General features: G+C 35.3%; 1 protein-coding gene across 3 annotated transcripts in view; it reads left to right on the top strand.

Moving 5' to 3' along the window:
- The window catches only part of CNTN5 (contactin 5), a 1,139,291-nt gene that overhangs the window by 1,035,857 nt on the left and 89,319 nt on the right, over window positions 1–14,115 (top strand). For all 3 annotated transcript variants that reach the window (XM_069469032.1, XM_069469031.1, XM_069469033.1), the window contains one exon: window positions 5,391–5,511. In XM_069469032.1, coding sequence (XP_069325133.1) covers window positions 5,391–5,511 — 121 coding nt within the window. The remainder of the gene's footprint in view (window positions 1–5,390; window positions 5,512–14,115) is intronic.

The raw sequence follows: 14,115 nt of genomic DNA, 5'->3' as shown, positions 1-14,115 counted from the left end.
CCTCTTAAATGTATGACACCAAGTAAAACTGTTTCTGCATTTTTCTTAGTACTTAAAACACATTATTAAAATATGTGTTATAAATTAAATACCAAGATCCCAATCATGGGATGTTGTAGCCATATTTACCCATTTTGAGTCTTCAGTGCATTGTTGGATACATTTAATATTTCACTGTTATAAACATAAATATTTTTGTCAAATAGTATTTTGTCTGTTTTCTTCACTACTAGCAATTAATATTTTCATTTCAGATAATATGTCCAATTATTTAAGCATGCAAGTTAAATATCAGCTATTTTCTAAAAACAATGTTAAAACCCATATCATCATTAATCTAAACCCTATTCTATGAGGGGTTAAGAAAAAGCAACTGTAAAAAGAAAAAGAATGTATATGTATACTATTTCCTTACCATGGTAGGGTACTTTAAACAAATTATCCTCTGGGAAAAATAAGTACTCTTACCAGGGAAATCATTTAACTATCTAAGATTTTATGTCAATAACATTAATCATATCTAATAACCCATGTCTCATAGCTGATACTCAGTTTTTTATATTAAATAAGATTTTCAAAACTGGATCTCATAGAATTTGTATGCCACATTACTTTGCTTTACAGAGAAAAATGGTCTATAGTATGTTTGTTGGAGGATATGGATGCCAGAGATGCCCTGTGTGAGCTCCTTGAGAAAGTTAAATAAACTCCAAATGAAGGCACAGACACTATCTTACCCAGCAGCCTCTGACTGGGACAATCAGCATGAGTCCACTATTTACCAGAACAGCACCTTAAGTTATCTCGTTATTTAAATGATTCCACCCCCAAACATTCTCAGAGTACTTACTGTGTGTGCAGCATTCTGCTATAACCTGCTAAAAAAATGCTTTAAGAGTACTTTACACTTTTGAAGCATTTCCCAATAGTTCATGTATGTACATTGTTTCATTTGATTTCCTACAGTACCCCATGAGAGAGACAGTGAAGGTGTTATTATCCCAATAAAGTGACTTTCCCAGAGTCCCAGGGCGAGGAAGATGCCGAATCAAGGCTGGAAGTCAGATCTTATTCTGAGTCTGACAATTCTCTTCCACGCTATAAGAGAGAATGGGGGTGGGGGAATACTTATATTTAAAACAAAGCTAAGTACTTATCAAAAAGCTTACTATAGCTATGGAAAACATTGATATCCAGTTTGGCAAGGAAATGAATACCAATTAAAGAAATATTCCTCTTGGCTAGGAGAGAAATTATAGTGCCCTTTAGCAGATAACGTTTATCAGACACTTACTATGTGCCGGACACGCTGCTGTGGGCTTTACTCGTGTTATCACATTGAAGCTCTGAGCAATAATTTTCCCAAGTTGAATATCTAATAAGGGGTAGAGCTAGGAGTCACACAATTCTGTCATTCCAGAACCTATATAGACTCCTTAAGTGATTTTTTTCCACTGTCTTTCTCCATAGTCTTTTCTTGTTTTCCTTTCTAATTTCTTTGAAAAGTAAAAACAGGGAAGGTTTGGTATTGCTGGCCACAAAGAAGCAAGAAAGCGAGAGCCATTCATGCATTCAGTAGCTGGCTTAATGATCATCAGCTGCACTAGTGCCTAGCTTGGCTCTGGGAATGCCCATATTGGACCTTGGGGGAGACTTACATGAATGGCAAGTGCTAGTTCAGAGACATGAGCAGAGTAACTTTGGAGCATAAGTGGAGGTGAAGCTAAGGAAGCTCTGGGAGAGTCCAGAAAGACTTTACCAAGGAGATGGCATTTGAGCTGTGTCTAAAAGTATCTTTCCAGGCAAAGAAAGACGAAAGAGCATCTGCCGTGGAACAAAAAGCTGTGCAAACAGGCAGAGTTTGGGAAGTATTACTGTGGATAGGTAAATGTGAAGTTGGTGTTATAGAAGCTCAGGATTCAGCTGCAGGAGGTAGAATTATGCTCTAAAGAGCCTTCTATGTCAAAGGAGAGAGTATAAGATTGGACTTTATCCTGAAGGCGACAAAAGCCAGCAGACACTTGGAACTGCAATGTTAAATGAGCTCCCATTATTTAGAAATATAACTGCCAGTCTTATGTCTGATGAACAGGACACTTAGTCAAAGTGAAAGCTAATAAAGAACCAGACTTGCATGCAAAGATGGCATTTTTCTGTTTTATTTCAAAGTCATAAATAAAAGTCACAATAATCTAGCAACCACTCTACTGAGACTATGTGACCAAGAAATGTAAATGACAAGATTTGTTGCTGCTCTCACAGAGTGAACGATCTGTTTCTGAAAAAGCCTTCATTTATTCATTCAACAAATATACTGAGCTTCCACAGTGTGTCAGATACTATGTGTGGTAGGTGTTGGAGCACTGTGTTAAGCAATGGTTATGGGGAAGTTCACTGGAAACAAGAAGTTTCAAATATAACCTGTTTATTCGGGTTACACGATTTATTCAAAAGAGCCAAAGAAATGATTTAAAAACAAAATGACAGAAAATAAAGCAAGTGTCAAAGAAAATAAGAGAGAGTAACTCCTAAGAGATAAAAAGTGAAAATGAGGTTTAAGTTTGAGAAAGCAAGCATCTGCTGTTAAGTAACCATTTCATTAAAAGTGCACTAAATTGTGGAGACTCTCTCTCAGGAACTGCAGACTGCGGGCTGAGATTAAGTATAATGGGTTCCCACATGAATTCTTCTCATTACTTCTCTTGAAAGATCAGTAAATCTACTGAAAGGGTAATTTAGGTTTAGTGTTCACAATCCATTCATTTTACTTTTAATCTTCCTTGTTTAGGATTTTAAAAAATATGATGGAGATATAATCCAAAAGAGAAGGGATAGGTCCCAACTGAGATGATTTTAACTCCTTGAATAGTCTTGACATTGATTGATATGCAATAGGCTGTAGACTTTTTGCTCCTGATAGATGGTGATGGAGCTTTGGCCAGTTTATAGAGCACCACATGCCATGAATTATAGAAACCAAGTAAAGAGAAACATAGGGAAGATAAGCTATACCTCACCTCCTGAATTCCCCAGACCGTTACGTGATTTTAACAAAATCTATTCTTCATCTCATTAAGTTTTTCTTTCACTGTAAAGAAAGAAATGAGTTTGGGGTCTTTTATCCAGGACAAAAAAATATCTGGAAAAAAAGTCTAGAAAATGAGACAATCAGTTATTCAATTACAAGAATGTGATTTCATGAGATAATTTTTTAAAAACATGACCCTGAAAAATGGCTTATAATCAGTATTTTTCTGCTGTTAAACTGACAGCAATATGGTTTGTGGTATTAAAAAAACAAACAAGTAAATAAAAAATATAAAAAAACAAACCAAAAATAGGCACAGTCTTTCAGACAGTGTTCTTTCTGAAAAAAAAAATCAAATCCTCCCTGATTTTCTGGGGCCTCTCCTTAGCTTTACCTTTAAACATAAGCCCCATTCTGGACCTATAGTGTGTGCACATTCATTCCTGATTAATTTCATTGAATATCACATTAAAAGAGCTTATTAGAACTACAAGAGGAAAGAAGATACAGTAGGCCTACACAACATATAGAGGCAAATATACAGAAGCTCATTCATACAGTATTAAATTACATTGATTTGAAACTGAATTATGGTTTATAATATTTACAGTTTGTTTTTGTTTTCCTACAAAAAATCAAATGGTTTTAAAGTTTCCTTTTCAGATATGAAAGAAGTGAGCATTTACTCTAGTGGAGATGAGAAAGGAATTTTGTTAGAATTTAAGAATAACAATTTATCCTAAGAAAATTAGCAGTGTAGGACATTCACTGGACAAATATCACATTCCTTAAAATAATTGTTATGACATTTTAATGCATTCTCACCATGAAGCACTTCCTTGTAAATGACTAAACCAGACCACGTCTTAACAATTATTTCATGAGAGAAAACTCCAATACCCTTAGAAGTTTCTATAAGACTAACAGGAAGGCAAAAAACAAAACAAAACCGAATTTAAATACCAGAAAGAAATGGTCTAAAACATAATATACAGTAAAGTAAGTCACTGAAAGAAACATATTATTTGAGGAATAAAAAGTTCACAATGACTGCATACCCTTTCTATGAAAGCCAAGGGAAAAAAAAAAAAAACAATCCAAAGGATTTCAAGAAATTAATTTGGTTTTCACAATTTTCACAAAAGCCACTGGTCTATTTCACAATAAAGGCAAACAGCTATATTCTTAAATGATCATACAGATACTGCTCTGTAAGAACCAAACACATCATTTTTTAAAGGTAATTCACTTTCATTCCATCAAAAATTAAAAGATCTCCAATATTGGGTGCTTCTCTATGACTTTCATTAAATATAATTTCATGTGCTCGATTATTATTAGAGAAAATTTGGGGGTTCTTTGAAGATGTCATTTCAAGCTGCATGCATCTGCCCTCATTCCAGTCCATTGTTCTTTGATTGCAACATGGAAACTGAAGGGAGTATTAGAGTTTTGCTGTACCATTACCTGCAAAAGATACCTCATGATTGTTGTACCAGGTCTTTACGTGATCACAATAAAAGAAATCTATCTTTCCTGATACAGTAAATGAAAGAGAACATTAAGTGATGAAAGGTTTGTACCAGTCATTTTAAAGTGTAGGATCATCACTGATCCCATTAACTAATACATCTAAAAGATATTCTCCCTGGTACTTATTGATTTCCTTAACTGTAGTTTTTCTTCACCTATGTTCTAATCATCTTGCTCTTAAAAAGAACCAGGTGTTTTGAGCCTCCTTTGTGTTTTATAACTGCATTGATTAACAAAGATGAAGGCTGACCCTGCTCCCTGATGGTGGTGGTTTTGGGGGAATATATCTTTGTTAAGGAAAGACACATGGCTTTAAGACCAACGATCTTTCACCTGTGCACTTGTCTCATTCTGTTGTCCACAGCGTATTTAACAAAAGGAACCATTCAATAAAGCCACATGAAATAATCTTTTGACTGCTATCTTCCCATAATTAATTTCCCATAAGTTGCTATTCCTCACAACATGATATTCCTGCCACAAAAATAGGCCTGTCTCTGAATAGCAAAGCAATAATTTTTGCTCACTGACTATTTTTCCTATACTTCTGAAGATATGAGTTTGTTTGTGCATATCTAAATATTTCTTAAATACCTTAGCTGCTAAATCATACGCAATATTAACTGTTTAAACCCTTTATTAGCAACTGTTAAAAACATAACTTCCATGTGTTCCTTAAAATAGGGCATGTTTGATTTCTGAATTGTTGTCATATAAATTGTAAGGCCAAAAATGGGCCCTTTGACTAAATATGCAAAGTTCCCCCTTAAACCACCTTGAACTAGGCAGATTTGCAACATTTTAAACTGGCACTTCATCCCTCTTTCAGCAAGCATCCTCTGCAGATTTAATGATCAGGAACATCCTTCTGATGCATGCTGGGAGATATGGCTGCAGGGTACAGACCACAGCAGACAGTGTGTCAGATGAGGCAGAACTTCTTGTTAGGGGTGAGTATGCTAATAGTGCAGTCTGAAGACATGATCACCATAAATTATCATACAAAGGAATTTAAATGCATGGACTTTGAGCACATCAGTACTGTGCATTTTACTTTCAATTTTACGATATATGTCATTATTGCATAACCTTTTGCCTTTGAAAAAAATACATGGAAAACGGCTCGTTAGTAACAGACAAAAACGACAGATCCAACTTAAGAATCCAAAACACCTTTAGTAATAAGTGGTTACTAAGTGTTTAATCAACTTAATATCAAGCAGAATTTCTAAACAGTTGTGCTACCAAGACACTTGGACTATAAAGATAAAATTTGTCTGTGTATATATGTGTTTTTCAAACGCAAAACTGGTGGAACCCCTAGGCACTTTTTTCTCCACTAACTTCCAAAATCTGTTTCCAAAAACAGGAAAACTGCATGTGTAAGATGGTGACATTTGCAATTGTTAAGTGACAGGGATTTTTTAAAAGTCTGAAAATGTCAACATACAGCTTCTCTGTGCAGAAATGACAGTGAAGTGGTTTCCAATTATGAGCCAGGCCGTCAAATTCTGCAATCCTATGTAGCTACATCTTATTTGAATTAAGCAAATGACTAGAGCACCCATGTTCTTAAGCACAGCATTCCGTTGGGTGGGAAATGCAGATCCTAGCATGCATTTTGTTCCTTCCTTCCTTCCTTCCTTCCTTCCTACCTCCCTCTCTGCCTCCCGATCTTCTTTCTTTCCTTCCTTTCTTCCTTCCTTTTTTCCCTTCCCTTTTAGCTTCCTATTGAAGTACAATATATCTACAAGCATTCTCACCAATCATAAGTGTACAGGTGCACAACTCAATGAATAATGACAAAGTAAACATGCTAAGCAACTACCATTCAATGAAAGAAGTGGAACATTACCAGAATCTCACCTAGTGCCTCTCCCTTTTTGATCTTATACAATTACAGTTTGAGTGCTGTGAGTATTGCATGCTCAGACCCCTTGTATGGTCTCTACAAACAAAAATTTATAGTCTATAGCAAGAAATTGTGTTTTAGATTAACTGGTCTTTTATCCTTCTGTAGTGTTTTACAAGTATAAATTTTAAGAATTCATTAACATTATAAAAATCTTGAACAGTAAACATAAGGCATATAATGAACTCCATCATCTCTTTTGTTTTAGTTGTATATATCACCAAATGTTTATGGATTTTTGGTAGTGCATTCATCATTGGTTCAAGTAAAATGCTTTAAAAGAAGTGTGTATCTGGATGCGTGGCGGTTTGCTCATTTTTTGTGTTTGTTTCTGTTCAGAAGGCTATTTGAGCTTCTCTTCAAATTTATACTGAGAATGTATATCTGTATTACTTTATTATAACCAACCAACTTTTTAAAGTGCTCATCTTTTCAATACATTCCATTCCATTTAGCTAAAAACTTTCCTTTGTGCCTTCTGAAGTTACAAGACTCACAGAACTGCAAACCCTACACTGCAGTCAAATCTGTAGAAAATTGCTTTCTTCTCTTGCTATGATCTGTTTTTGATTATGTATATTTATTGTGTGCACTTGCCTAGTAATTTAGAATGATGGTCCTAAAATTGGAGCTTTCCAAATGAATATTACAATTTAGAGGAGGATAAGAAACCAGGTCTTTTTACAGGACAAAAAGGGGCAAATTTAAGTGGCAAACTAACATTCTGCTTTGTAAGTAAAATTAAACTCAACAGGGTTTAGAACATAATTCAGGTTTGGCTTTCATGTTCTGCTCTTTTAGCCTTTGGCTTCATGCCTGGGAGATGATAAAATGCATAAATTTTGGAATTTTACCCAATAGCAATTTCAAACAGGTTGCTATTGTCTGAATATTCATGTGACATTCAGTTCAAGCTTTCACTCAAAGTGAGTTTGATCAAATCACCACTTTTCTATTATATATTTGCATTACTTTTCTGAAATTAGTAAAAATATCTTGCCTCTTCTGCCTATTTTGTCTTAGACAGATTTAAAAACTGAACTAAGGTGTTTGGTTCCTTTTTAAAAAACTTTCTTTTTCAAGTTTATAGCTCCTACTCATTAAAGAAGTTTTGATGCTTAAATGTTGCTGTTTTTAATGTTGGATTGTAAAAGAAAATTTAAAATAGTTTTATTCTACTGGTCTCCTTTCTCCCACTCCTCCATTTGCTGATTTGTAAACTGATGGCATTCTATTGTAATAAAATAGGCCACAGGACCAAATCTGAGCATTCTACATTGAGCTTTTCTAATGATGGCTACAACTCTGGCAGCAGAATCCTTAAAGCACAATGATTCCAATGTGTGTCACAGAAATATGAGAACAGTAAGAATTCCACCATCCATCTTTTTTCAGAATACCATTGTTGGATTGTCTGAGCAGTTCACTTTGCTCAATGTTAATCGCAAAGAACAAATTTGGGTGGCAGGGAATACATTATGATTCTATTTCAGTGGCAATTTAGGGGAGAAAAAAATCTATATTCTCCTAGATTGATAGAAGCTATTTTTTATCATCTTCTTTCACATTCTTTTGTGCGTCTTGCCAAATCCTGCAGCTCTTCAGCTGGCCCCACAAGCACACTAAATTGGAGCTCAGGTGTGTAGCCACATGACCTCACCATTGCCTGTTTAGAATCTGAGTGCTCCTGACTGATAATGTTCCTTGCTACTCTCCTCATTCTCTATTTTAAGGATTATCTTTCCCTCAAGTGCTTGTTTGCACTTTTGTCTGATTTTGCTTGTTAATGTCAGTGCTATTATTTACAGCTATTCCACAATAATCGTCATTCTCCAAAATTTGAATTTTCCATAAGTATCTGAAGCATAAAATCACTTGCTCTCACAAATTTAATATTCAGTGAACCAGCGTTATCACAGCACCATGCATAATCTGGAAAACAATAATAGAAGTAATGAATATGTTAGAAAAAAATTATTTTGCTAGAGTATAAAAGGAAATTAAAGCCACACCTGGACATCTGTGCACAATGTGAGTCATGTTAAGTGTCCTATAACAAAAGTAGAGAAAGTAAGACTAGACAATGCTGTAAGTAACCTCTTTAAAGATAAATAGAACTCGATCATGCTATTCATGGAAAGGAGATAGAGCAGTAAGAGGTAACTAGCCTGAGGGGCATACGCAAGTTGTAAAGAACTGATGCTCTCAAGCAATACGAAAAGTGATCAAACACAATATAAAAGACTCTGTAGAAAGGAATATTCTTTTTTTGTTGTTTTATTTTATTTTACAAAACTCAGTATTAGAAATATGTTTTGCAAAGCAAATATAAGGGCAGGAAGCTGTCATGGTTTAAAGAATAAAATGTGCTTAGCTAAGCTAGATTAGCAGAGGGCCAGAGCATGAACTCTTTCTATTCTGCCCAGAGGCAGAGGAAGCAATAAAAAATTCACTTTTTCATACAACTTCTTTGTTTATGTTACTCTGCTTCTTAGTGTAAAATAGCAGATCAGGGAACTCTGAGAATAGTCAAAGAAGAATCAATAATTTTTTGGTTCCTTCTGAATACACAGCCTTCCCCAAACTTGGGCAACAATTTGCATTTCCTGAATTACAACTTACAAGATGAATCCAAATGTATTGAACTGAATTTGAGAAATGAATCCATCTCATGATGTGACTTGTTGGGAGACATCTAACTGCTTTTAACTATTCACCTCCAACCCCACCCATCACGTATTCTTGGCATAGCATCCAACTTGTCTTTCAGTCTAACTTCCTTTACCTCTCTAATCAATTCAGTCTTATTTCTTCTTTCCAAGAATGTTTTTTTCTTTGAATATTTATTTTAATCTCTCCCAACCCACTTAGTCACTTTTCACTGTGAAACTAAAACCATTAAAAGTGTTTTTTATTTTTTGTCAATGAAATAAGTCAAGAGATATATGTTCATAATTTGCTATTCGCTTGTTCACTCATCTGTTCATTTAGCACCTGCTCCATTTCAGGAACTGAGGTCAGCACTCAAAACGGGCAGATGAAGAAGCCTAGGTCTCAGCCTTCTAGGCTCTACATTTATGGTCCTATAGCTTGAGGCACCTTTGAAATTGGGTTAAGATATACCAAACAAAGCTACCCTGGGTAAATTTTCAGACTCATAGAGGAAATCGTGAATGACTAGGAAAAAGACACAAGCATAGCTAGGATACTAAATACATAATTTGTGAAGCCCAGTGCAAAATGATAATGCCAGGCCCTTTGTTCAAAATTATTATGAATTTCAAGACCATGACTAAGGCATTAATCTAAACAGGTCCCTGAGCTTAGAAGCTCAGAACTACAGAGATCTGAGCAACTTCTGCACACTCATGAAGGTGGCCCTTCAGAACTATTCACTTATGTATTAATATACAGAAACAAAAGGACTTTAGCAAAGAGAGGGAATAAATTATAATAAAGTAGTCAAAAGTTTTTTCATCTATAAAATTATAGTATCAGAGCCTACATCATAGGTTTTATCAGCTTCTTACATTTAAAAAAAACTTTCCTTTTATCTTATGAGCCATTTGTTTTTGCCTCAGATTTTATTTATTGTGTTGAAGTAATCACTGATTTATGTTTCTATTTTAATTCCAACCAAAGCCTCCTACCATCATAAGGTAAATGATGCTACCAAACTAGATAATTTAATTCCAGACATTATCTTTTAGCTAGTTGTAAAGTATTATCTGGTTTTTGTTTGTTTCAAATAGTTGAAAATATCCCAAAGACACCAGTTCCTACCTGGATGGAAACCAATTTAGGAATCTTTGATTAAATATCTCCATATTCTCTCCAAGGTCTAATTTTTAGTGATTCTCATTACCGAGAGAGGAAAGTTTGAGAATTTTCTGCCTATTGCCCTTGGAAAGATGCGAGTACTATCACTTTCCCAAATACAAAGGGAAACAAAAACTCAGTGAAAACCTTGAACATATTTCCAATATATTATTAATTGATTTGAGCATTAAAGTAGTGCTAATGTGCTCTATCTTCACTTCGCTCATTGTGCTATCTTTGTGATTCATGTAGATTCTAAATTGATGTAAATGTCTATTTTTAGTATCTGGCCACTTCTGAACATTTCCAAGCTTTAAAATACACAGTATTTAACACAAGTATCTTTGGAAGATAGATTTCGCATAGTTTTTCTTTTCCACCATTGATCTAATATGCAATAAGCTTATTATACTTGGAGATTGCATAAGCCTTCATATGGTAGAGTAATGATTTGTACTCAAAAGAGTCTCCATTGAAAATGAAAAAAAAAAAAAAGCCAGTAGTTATGAAAAGCAAAGCTAGGTTTGCCAATATGCTGGTATGTATAGACCAAAGGACAATGACAAATGTTTTCAGTGTAATTTTAATCTTAGTTAATATTAAATACATTCATAAATGATTGTTTCAGAGCAGAATAGGAGTTATTCAGTTAATATAATTGTTTTATAATATTTTTTAAAAACTTTAAAATAGAGATATGAAATATTCTCCCTCATGAAAAAGATTGAATTTCATTCATGCAATCTTCTTATTGGAATATCCTGCACCATTGTGGAAATATTAGATCACTAATATCACTAGTATTGGATAAGATTATTTAAATAGCTTATGCTAATCACTTGCTTTCCTAGCTCAGGCTTTTTTCTACATTAACTAGTTTGATTGACATCCATAAAATGTCTTTTAGACACTGAACAGCAGTTTACTTTCTTTTCTCATATGCTTTTCATATTGTTGCTTGCTAATCTGTAGAATTCTTTAACAGTGGACTAAAAAGTAACATTTTTTTGTCAATCAGGTGTTTGTATTCTCTGCACCAGTTTTAGTTTGGCTCATTGAAGTAATAGTTGCCTGAAGTGAACTGCCTGGTTGAAATGATTGAAGCAATTTGCATATGTGTACATATATATCGCAAATAAAAACTGAGCAAACAAATGAATTATCATTGTATACAGACAACCAACTGATGGAGACTAAATCTCTTGTATTTTATTCCCTCAAGAAATATTGGTCACCTGCTAGAAGCCAAGCCAAACTCTCTTTTAAACACTGATATTTCCATCAACTGATTGAGGCTTTCTCAGGTTTCTTGATGGGAGAATTTTACTATTTTGAAACAAATACTCTGACTTCACTCTTCAATTTTCAGAAAAATTCTAACCAACCAAATTTTATATCATAAATATTTTGATTCATCATAAATTATAAGATAAAATTGTATTTCACTATATTTTGACCCACAGACTTAACCTATTCTCCTTACACATTCATCCTAACATAAAAATACGGTCACTTCACATTTATGTAAACTTGTTGAGACCAAGTCCTGTGTGGGGGGTCATGTTTTAAAAGCTGATTTTGGCCGGGCGCGGTGGCTCACGCCTGTAATCCTAGCACTCTGGGAGGCCGAGGTGGGCGGATCGTTTGAGCTCAGGAGTTCGAGACCAGCCTGAGCAAGAGCGAGACCCCATCTCTACTAAAAAATAGAAAGAAATTATATGGACAGCTAAAAATATATATAGAAAAAATTAGCCGGGCATGGTGGTGCATGCCTGTAGTCCCAGCTACTCGGGAGGCTGAGACAGGAGGATTGCTTGAGCCCAGGAGTTTGAGGTTGCTGTGAGCTAGGCTGACTCCACAGCACTCACTCTAGCCTGGGCAACAGAGTGAGACTCTGTCTCAAAAAAAAAAAATAAAATAAAAAATAAAAAAATAAAAGCTGATTTCATTCATTGTTTAGTGAGTGCCTACTCTATGCCAGGACAGTTCTAGAATGCAAGAGGAAGAGCAGTGAGTTGGAATTGGCCATAAGTGCCTTCCAATGCAATGGGAAAGAGCTTAACTCTTACACTAAAAGTGAGGGATGTCCATCAAAGGACCACAGCAAGAAAGGGACATGATCAGATATGCACTTTAAGATCATTCTGGAAACTGTAGAGAGTACTTTGGAGGACAGTGAGACCAGTAGCTTACTAGTAGAGCGGGTAGGACCCCATAGCAGTAATCCTGACAATAAATAAGAGTATCTGATAACAGGTAAGGATAATGGAAATAGAAATTAGTATATATATTAAAAGATAGGAAGGAGACAGAATCTACAAAACGTAGTGGTCTACTGGCTATGAACAATGAGAAAGAGGAGGCAGAGATGAATGCCGGCTGTAATGCTTAATTGAGCGGTCAATGGGACGGACACCAAACACTCTGGTTAGACCAAGATATTTCCAAGTGACACTTAGAGTACCAGAGCAGTTATTAATGAGGTTCCTTGACTCTTAAAGTTGTCCTAGTATAGAAGATAAATTATGTGGCTCTTCTAATGAAGAATGATCATGCAATCATGATCATTCAGGATCATGTTCACTTGATCAGGAAGATTCGGAGAGAAATGGATTGGTGGTAAAGGAACACCACCAGTGTTGGGACTCTCCAGAGAGAAATGTCCAGTAAGCAAATAGGTGTGTGGCTAGGGAGCTCAGGAGAGAAACATTGGAGTTGATGTGTAGATTTGAGCACTATTAGCATCTTAAAGCCAGGTGGGAATGAAATTACAGAGATAGCATGTGGATAATAAGAAGGGGAAAGTCCGGGGGTGGAATCCTGGGAAACACTAATGTTGAAGAGGAGGATGAATTTGCAAAGGAGATTGTGAAGTTGCTGCCAGAGACAAGGAGGTACTAGGAAGAAAGCCAAAAATATCAAGTCCTAGAGAAAAAAAAAGAGAAGAAAATTTCAGGAAGGAGAAAGTGAGCAAAATTGTCAATAGCAAGTAAAATAAGAACCAATATACATCACTGATTGAGCGATTTGGAAGTAATTGATGACCTTGGCAAGGGCGAGTTCAGGAATGATGGGTGTAATAACCAAATTACAGTACGTGTACAGAGGCAAGCAAGAATGTATAAAAGACACTGCAGAATCTTAAAAAAATCATTGACTTTTAAGTCAGACAGACTGCGTCACAACCTCACAAGTTCTTGCTAGTTGTGTGACTTTAGGCACGTTGTTTAACATTGCTCACTCTTCATTCATTCATTTAATACTTATTCATCAAACATTTATAGAGCACATAATATGTGGTAGGCACTGTGCTAAGAACTAGCTAACCATTAACAACTTACAGAGGAACACATCTTTTTACAGTGTACTGTTATAGGTGTATGAGCAGCACATTTTGCTCTCTGACCATAAGCTCCATTAATAGTAATAGCAACAGCTAACATTCATCGGGTTCTTCCTATATGCCAGGGACTGTGCTAAAGGCTCCATGTGAATTATTTCACTTTATCCATTTAGGATGCCATATAAAAATGATATAAGAGAGGTGTTGTTTTTAGCTCTATTTTTCAAATAAGGAAACTAAGGCGCAGAGAACTTGTTGAATGTCACTCTAACAGGTGGAAGAATAGTGAGTAAAGTCCAGGCAGTCTAACTTTGAAACTGGCATTTTTAATTACCATACTGCCTTCCATTGTCAATTGCCAGATTGTTTCCATTTCATATATCATTATATCCCGTATACCCACTGAGTTTCTGACACATTATGGTTCCTGAAAAGCATTAACAGATATTTATGGAAGGAAAAAGAAAAGGAAAACAGGGA

Source organism: Eulemur rufifrons, chromosome 6 (assembly GCF_041146395.1).
Source record: "Eulemur rufifrons isolate Redbay chromosome 6, OSU_ERuf_1, whole genome shotgun sequence".
NCBI lineage: Eukaryota > Metazoa > Chordata > Mammalia > Primates > Lemuridae > Eulemur > Eulemur rufifrons.
Note: the sequence above shows the minus strand (reverse complement) of the source record. Positions and strands in the feature narration are given on the sequence as shown.